This window comes from Lynx rufus, unplaced genomic scaffold (assembly GCF_022079265.1).
Source record: "Lynx rufus isolate CCGP_SWC_20201006 ecotype Redwood Valley unplaced genomic scaffold, mLynRuf1.p SCAF_18, whole genome shotgun sequence".
Taxonomy (NCBI): domain Eukaryota; kingdom Metazoa; phylum Chordata; class Mammalia; order Carnivora; family Felidae; genus Lynx; species Lynx rufus.
The window spans coordinates 26,802,046-26,810,830 of NW_025814832.1; the positions used below are offsets into that span (position 1 = coordinate 26,802,046).

General features: G+C 40.2%; 1 protein-coding gene across 1 annotated transcript; it reads right to left on the minus strand.

Annotated features, from left to right (window-relative positions):
- Nucleotides 1–290: 290 nt before the first annotated feature.
- On the minus strand, nucleotides 291–6,391 carry KRT25 (keratin 25). Its single transcript, XM_047080561.1, has 8 exons — nucleotides 5,963–6,391; nucleotides 5,590–5,672; nucleotides 5,014–5,170; nucleotides 2,902–3,063; nucleotides 2,691–2,816; nucleotides 1,875–2,092; nucleotides 1,442–1,509; nucleotides 291–400 (listed from the first exon to the last, which is right to left on the minus strand). Exons 1-8 carry the CDS (start codon nucleotides 6,389–6,391, stop codon nucleotides 291–293), a joined length of 1,353 nt encoding a protein of 450 aa, XP_046936517.1.
- Between the last annotated feature and the right edge of the window lie 2,394 nt (nucleotides 6,392–8,785).

Here is an 8,785-nt window from a genome sequence, read left to right on the forward strand (position 1 = left end):
AACGTTTTAAAGATAAGACAATACCACCAGTGGTAACTTGCTAAAGGAAGAAGGTTTATTGAATACAAAGAACTGACATTTTCTGTAGGACAATCAAGTCATCATATTTGTATGTGACATTCTTCCAGATGAGTGGGGAGATACCACTATTGATTGCCCAGACAGTGCTCATATTTCAGTAACAGAAAGAAAACAGGACAGGCATTTTTCTTAGGCTTGCTCATTTTTCCAGACACAATGCTCTCTCTTCTTAGAGAGTATTTGGCAAATTCTCTCTCTTGTGTCTCGAATCAATTGCTTTGAGATTTCTCTTCCAGGGAGTGCAGCCTGGTGGTAAGTATTTTGCTTCGTTGGTCTACCTCCTCAAGAACTTTCTTAACCACTATGGCTTTGGCCAGATCTAAAAATTAAAATTTAAAAGGAGATTTTAGAGAGTTGATAAAAGATGAATAAGATCACGATAGCTAAAATGTGGAGGCAGCCCAAGTGTCCACCAATGGATGAATAAATAAGTAAATAAAATATGGTATATCCATACAATGGAGTGTTATTCAGCCTTCAAAAAGAAGGAAATTCTGACACATGCTACAACATAGATGAATCTTGAAGATACTATGCTAAGTGAAAGAAGTCAATCACAAAAAGACAAATATTGTATGATTTCCCTTGTATGAGGGACCTAGGGTAGTCAAATGTATAGAGAAGGAAAGTAGCAGGCTGGTTGCCTAGGGCTGGGAGGAGGGGGTAATGGGAAGCTATTGTTCAATAGTTGTAGAACAGGATGAAAAGAGTTCTACAGATGGATGGTGTTGATGGTTGTACCACAATATAAATGTACTTAGTGCCACTGCACTGTACCCTTTAAATCATTAAGATGGTAACGCATATGTTCTGTGTATTTTACCACAATGAAAAAACTGAAAGAAAAGATGAATAAGAAATTATATCAGTTAAAGGACTAATAGGTTTTTGAATAGCATGGACTATGTAGGAAGCACAAATAGATAAACTTTTGGTGAATTTTGATTTCTTGGTTCGCTAAAAACATGGTGACATAGTCCACTGCTTAAAATTAGCACATACCACTAAAGTTAGACACCCAGCACACGCTGATATCTACTACAAATCTTTATCATATCTGTTCTCATTAAGCCCTGGGAATATAAAAACAACCAAGCCGGACATCGCAAGTGAAATACGACAGCATAAAAACACAATTCCATTTTGGGGTGCCTGGTGGCTCAATCGGCTGAGCATCTGACTCTTGATTCTGGCTTGGGTTGTGGTCTCACGGTTGGTGAGTTTGAGCCCTGCATGGGGCTCTGTGCTGGCAGTGCAAAGCCTGCTTGAGATTCTTGGTTTCCCTGTCTCTCTGTCCCTCCCCTCCCAATAAATAAACAAACTTAAAAAAAAAAAAACCACAGAATTTCATTTTAATTACCTCTGACTTGATTTCCCATGTTTCCAGATCCATAATCTTTAGACTTGTAACCTCCAGACTTGCAAGCCCTGTGAACACATATCGTTGGAAACATCACCAAAGAGTGATTCAGAGGGAACCCCTTTAATTCTAGATTCACTCTTGCATTTTCTTTAGCTATTTGGTGAGAACAGTTGCCGTGGGTTACACAGTTGGAACGACTCTGCCTTAGTATCTAGAGGTGATATTTTTGTCATACCTTTAATACAGGCTTGTCATCTTTTGGTTTTGTCAGATGTTGCTAATTTGTATGTTGGCAGGCCCGTATTCTGTTTAATCTTTAGCATTTGTGACAATAAATACAGTCATGTCAGTTTACATTCACTTTCCAGGGATCTAAGTTTCAAGTAGACTTCAGTACAGGACATGGTCCCTATAAATTTGTTTTACCCACCCATCATCTCCACCGATGAGGAGGCAGTAGGTCTCAATTTCCTTTTCCAGGTGGACCTTGATGTCGAGCAGCTGCTCATACTCCAGTTTCTGGCCCTCTGTCTCGGTTCGGACCTGGTGCAGCTGTTCCTCCAGGGCCCCGATCTGAGCCTGGATCTGGGCGAGCTGTGTGCAGTAGTTCCCTTCGGTCTCGGTCAGGGAGCACTCCAGGGAGTGTTTCTGTCAGGGAACAAGAAAGAACCTGAGGCAGATACAGATAGGCAGAAATTTTCTCTGATAGATGATTTTCTTCTCTTGTGAACTTTGTCTACAATTGTGTTCAATTTCACACTGACACATGGTTAAGACTGTGAAATTCTTAAAAAGGAGCACATGTCTGGTTGAATAAACTGGAGACATGAATGTGGTTGTTTTGGCTGTTCTATGTAAAATCCTATTCTTTTCTTATGTTCTAAGTTAGTTACATAAATGTGTATGTGGATATGTTTCCACAAGGGTTAGGGGTCTTGAAACCAATAAGTGCATATTTTAAAAACAAATTTTTTTTTAACATTTATTTATTTTTGAAAGAGAGAGCATGAGCAGGGGAGCAGGGGCAGGGAGAGAGGGAGACACAGAATCTGAAACAGTCTCCAGCCTCTGAGCTGTCAGCACAAGAAACACGCCTGGAATCCAGGAGCAACAAGCAAGGAGATCATGACCTGAGCCTAAGTCAGAACTTAACTCAGCTTAAGGAACTGATCCACTCAGGCGCCCCCAACTGGCGCATATTTACAAGGATACCCCAGGAGACGGTGGGAATTCGTCCTTTGCCTACCGTGGCTAGGAGAGACTGAAGTTCAATTTCCAGTGTTTGGAGATTGCGTTTCATTTCTGTCAGTTCATTCCGGGCTGAGGTGGTGGCCCCGACGTCCTCGGAGATCTGCTGTTGCAGCGAAGCGCTCTGAAAAGGTATAAACGAGGGAGCAAATCTTAGTTTTGTGACTGTCACTAAGATGCAGAGGGATTGTTCTCTGGACAAGACTCACCTTCTCGTTGAACCAGGCCTCCGCGTCCCTGCGGTTCTGCTCGGCCAGGTCTTCGTACTCGGCCCGCATGTTGTTCAGCAGGACCGTGAGGTCCACGCCGGGCGCCGCGTTCATCTCCACGTTCACGTTCCCGCCCGCCGCGCACTGCAGGGCCTGCATTTCCTGGAGGCCAAAAAGTGTGCTGCTCAGGTATGCAGGGATCTCACAGACAGCCCAGAGGCATAGCTTTGGAAGGATGCTTAGAGTACATTTGGCTGTACATCCCCACCCACCCCGCCCCTCGCCCCCCCCCCCGCCCCCAGCTAAGCAACGACCCTTCTCTACTTTTTATATTCCCGTCGCACGAAGCAGCCTGTTTCCTTATGGGAGAATTTTTTAAATTGTTCCAGAGCTCTTCCATATGGTGAACCAAAGTCCTGCTTTTGTAATTCCGTTGGTTTTAGTCTGTTGCACAGAAAGTCTTAATTCCTTAAGATCTTTAAAATGAATTATCTGTCATCTCATATTCTATTCATTTACAACTGAAATGTCTCCACATTGGTAGACTGGTCTTCCTTCCACTTAGAGAGCAGCTTCCATGTGTTCTTGACTCAGCTACATCCTGAACACAGCATGGACAGGGTTGAGGGGCTGAGTCTGAATAATTCCGAACAGTTGAAATAATTATAAGTATTTATGTTTATTTATATTTATTTATATTTATAAATGTTTGTCTATTTATAATTAATAGGGGTGCCTGGGTGGCTCAGTCGGTTAAGCATCTGACTTTGGCTCAGTTCATGATCTCAGGTCTGTGAGTTCGGGCCCCTCATCGGGCTCTGTGCTGACAGCTTGGAGCCTAGAGCCTGCTTCGGATTCTGTGTCTCCCCCTCTCTCTGCCCTTCCTATACCTGTGCACTCTCTCTCTCTCTCTCTCTCTCTCTCTCTTAAAAATAAACATTAAAAAAAAAGATGCATGTGGGTTTGTCTGTGAGTGAAGCATTGTATTTAATTTATCAATTGTATTTAATTTATCAAAAATGTATTCAGTAACAACCATGGGCTATGCCCACAGTTGAACCCATATATCCATATAAATGTTGTTTTTTAAGTAGTTATTTTTATAAGACAGCCTCATGACTAATCAAGTAGCATTTTTAGCTTGATCTCCTGTGTTAAGTAGTAGGCTCGACTGTAGAAGCCTTTTGGCTGTTTAAAAATATCAAATTCATTTTCAAAGAATAAAGATTTTTTTTTTTCCCAGAAAACAGTGGTTCTGAAAGCAATCCCAAAGCTGTGTCTTAGGAACAGTGGCAGTATGATCTGATTTCGAAGTAGCTTCCAACAATGACCACTTTGAGGTATACTCTTCATTTGGAAGAAAAATTTTTGATATAACAATTTATTTTCAGTCTCACTATTTTTATAGATACACCTATTAAGAATATACATCAAGGGGTGCCTGGGTGGCTCAGTCAGTTAAGCAGCCGACTTCAGCTCAGGTCATGATCTCACAGTTAGTGAGTTTGAGCCCCGTGTCAGGCTCTGTGCTGACAGCTGAGAGCCTGGAGCCTGCTTTAGATTCTGTGTCTTCCTCTTTCTCTGCTCCTTCCCCGCTTGCACTCTGTCTCTCTATCTGTCTAAAAAATAAATAAACACTAAAAAAAAAATTTTTTTTTAAAGAATATACATCAATATTAAATGTATATATTTACTGCGTGTATAAAGTAAATGCTTATGTGTTTTGAATCTTTCACTATTACATAGAAATTTAGATCTAGTTTTCTTAGGATATGCTTATAGTATATTTATGTAATTAGATGTAATCTCTTAACTGTATCACTTTAACTTAGCTATAATTACCTAGCCAAACACTACTCTTGTAACCCTGATTGATCTGGAAAACAGGATTCTTCCCCCCTCCCCACCCCTCCATGGGAAACTTGATGAGAGAGCAAGCAAGGGTGAATCTAGACAAATATCAGGCCATTCCTCAAGACAACTCAGGCCTCATGCTTGTCTGACAATGGGTCTTTAGTACCAATTTCTTATTTAAGAAGTCAAGCGCATTATTTTCTGTCAGATGGAAGGTATCTGCAGAGGGGCAGCAAAATGTGCGCAGACAGCTCTTACCTCTTTATGGTTCTTTTTCAGGTAAGTCATCTCCTCACTGAGAGTTTCATACTGAATCTCCAGATCTGTTCTGCACAAGGTGATTTCATCCAGAACTCTGCGTAGCCCATTGACATCACTCTCTACACTCTGATGAAGAGCCAGCTCATTTTCATACCTTAGAGAATATTAATGATTTTCCAGGATGTCATATGGTGGGAGAAATAGTCACCAATCAGTGATCAAACACTAGAAGTCTGGACTTTTGAGGTGGGAGGTTTGGCCACAGAGACATTTTCAAAGTATATTGTATATATAAGAGCTATTATTTTCTTTAATTTGAGGCATTTCTTTGGCAGAAAAGAAACTAGGGGATGGGATGCTGCTTTTATAGCAGTTCATACTTTATATTTCATAGCCAAGTATAAAGAAGTAATAACATTCTGTTTATTTTTTTTATATTCTGCTTCAATCCAAGTGTTTTACCAGTATTAGAATACGAGTTGGTAATATTTAATGGAGGGATCAAAAAATAAATTAAATTTAATGCTTTGCATCAATCACCATGTATCCATTTCACTCTCTGAGCCTACTTACTTGAGTCTGAAATCATCCGCTGTCAGCCTGGCATTATCAATCTGCAGAACAGCATTAGCATTGCTGGTGGTGGAAGCAATGATCTGGAAAATGGGGGTTTGACTTTTAAAAGGCAATTTATTACAGCCAATAAGATACAAGCATTTTTTTTTTAGAGTAGGGAATTGAAATAATAAAAATTAATATAGTTACTAGTCAGTGACATTTTTATCATGAGTTTCACCAACTGAATCTACTCAATGCTTATTTCCAATGCTAAATTGAAATTTCCTTTAAGAAATTACACATAAGGACGATAAGTGTTTTCAGTATTCAGTGAAGAAAGGAAAAGAACGTTTAGAAATAAACATGATTGTGAAGTGTAATTTCTTACCTGATTTTTAAGATCGTCGACTATTGGGAAGTATCTACTATAGTCGTGATCAAGACCACGGCAGGAACCAGGCCCAAATTTCTCATACCAGCCCTTGATCTTCTGCTCCAGGTCGGCGTTGGCCTCCTCCAGGGCGCGCACATTCTCCAGGTAGGAGGCCAGCCGGTCGTTGAGGTTCTGCATGGTCACCTTCTCGTTGCCCGACAGGAGGCCGCCCTCATTCAGCGTAAAGCCAGCACAGAGATTGCTTCCCACTGCGTTGCCTCCTGATGAACTGCCCCCAAAGGCACAGGAGAAACTGCTTCCAATTCCAGGCATGCTGCAAGCGTTTCCAACTCCAAAGCCCGCTCCCCCACCAGAGAGCCTGAGGGACCCTGCGGTAGGACGGGAGCAGGCCCTCCTGGACCCGCTGGAAAGTCGCAGAGACATGGTGTCAGGACAAGCGCGTTGCACAGCTGTCTCGGAGGAAGTCAGAATGGAGTGCCTCGTCTCCTCAACTCTTCTGTTTGCCTTTTTATAGACAATTCCCAAGTGTGCTCTGGACGAAATTCTGCCTACATAGAGTAAAACATGGCTTGCCAGCCTCAGCAAGTTAGCATAATTGGATGATTTTTCCTAATTAGTAACTAACTTAGCTGGGCTCCTTTCTGTAGGAGGGCAGTTGCCCTCAGGTTGGTGGTTATCTGAGAAATTGGTCTGGGTGGAGTAATGTCAGTTTCCTTATTACATCTTTAAATGGTGAGTGAGTCACTCTTCACTTCCATCCTTAGAAGATAAAACTCGTCCGTCCATCACACAGTAAAAATCTGGCGTCATGGTTTTGGGCTATTATGCTAATAGATATTGATGCTTCTGAGACCTTTCCTACTTTTATTTTCACAGTTCTTTCCACGTAAGTAGAGCACAGACTCGTGTTATTCCCCTCAAATGGTCCTTCCATTCTTAGTTTTCCCTCCCTTTTGGCACTGTTTCTAATGGGAACCTCCATTTTGGCTGATGTGCGTCATCTCCTGTTGACACTTATGTTTGGGGATAGTTGTCTTCTCTTATCCATTTTGGCAATTAGGAACACACCCCTAATTGCTGTTATGTGTTGCGGGAGTTTGGAAGGACATTAACGTATTTCCTGACCCTGCAAAAATCTAAAGCAAACCTAGAAGGAAATGTTTCGTCTGTTTTTATTTCACTGTGGTTTAGCTTAGGTGAAAGTCATCAGTAGACTAATTATTTACTGGGTGTGGATTCCCATATATTTATTGAAAACCCTGAATATTTTGGAAAATTTTGAAACATCTGGAAATTGACTTGTGGACACAATTTCTATGAATATTTATTATGTGAGGCTATTACAGATTCATTCATTCGTTTATTTAATAAATATGTAGTAAACATCTGTTATGTGCCAGTCACTGTCTTGGGCACTTTGGATAAGTAGAATCATACATTATTTGTCTTTTGGTGATGGGCTTATTTCCTTTAGCATAATGTCCTCAAGTTTCAACCATATTGTAGCATGTATCAGAATTTCTTTTCTTTTTAAGGCTGAATAATATTCCATTGCATGTATATACTATATTTTGTTTATCCATTCATCAGTTGATGGACATTAGAGTTGCGTTTACCTTTTGGCTATTGTGATTAAAGCTATTATAAACATGGGTATACAAATATCTGTTCAGGTCCCTGCTTTTATTTCCCATGAGAATTCTACTTCTCGAAAGTAGAATTACTAGATCTTATGGTAATTCTATTTTTAATTTTTTGAGGAAATGCCATACTGCTTTCCATAGTAGCTGCATTATTTCACATTCCCATCCATAGTGCACAAGGGTTCCAATTTCTGCACATCATCGCCAACATTTGTTATTTTCTTTTTTTTCTTTTCTTTATTGGGGCCATCCTAATGCACATCAGGTGGTGTCTTCTTGTGGTTTTGATTTGCATTTCCTTAATGATTAGTGATGTTGAGCATCTTTTCATGTGCTTGTCGGCCATTTGAATATCTTCTCTGGAGAAATGTCTATTCAAGGTCTTTGCCCATTTTTAGAGTCATACTGTTTTTTTGTTGTTGAGTTGTAGGAGTGTGCTATATATTCTGGATATTAATCCATTATCATTTCATTGTTAAACAGGTTGAATTTATCACTCTTTATTTTTGGATTGTGATTCTATTATCTTATTTAAGAAATGATTAATTCTCCAAGCTCATACAAATATTTTCTTATTTTGTTTTCTAAACATTGAATCATTTTGCCTTTCACGTTTAAGGCTTTGGTAGTTTGGAATAATTTTTTAGTATTCTTTTTTTTTTGAATCTTTGATACAGAATCAAATTTCATTTTTAAAAATGTGGATCATGGGGGCACCTGGGTGGCTCAGTCGGTAGGGCATTGGATTTGAGTTCAGGTCATGATCTCCCCATGAGTTTGAGACCCATGTCGGGCTCTGTGCTATCTGCTTTGGATCCTCTGTACCCCCCCCCCCCGCCCCTCTGGCACTTGTTCTCTCCCTCTCTCTCTTTCTCTCAAAAATAAGTAAATATTTAAAAAATGTGGATAATGATACTTTGAGCATATTTACTGAATGGTGCCATCCTTTCCCTGTAGTGCCATATTGTCAATAAAGAAAGTGTTCACTGCCTCCTCTGTCCTTAAGAAAATATTCATATAGGTGAGGGTTCATTTGGTACCAGTTTTCTGTCTGTGCCAGAACCATATCATTTTTGTCACAATTGCTCCATAATATAACATGATATTTGGTAAGGCAAGAACTCCACCAACTCCTTGCCATCAAGTCAATTTTTATTTCTCCATTCCTCTTTTT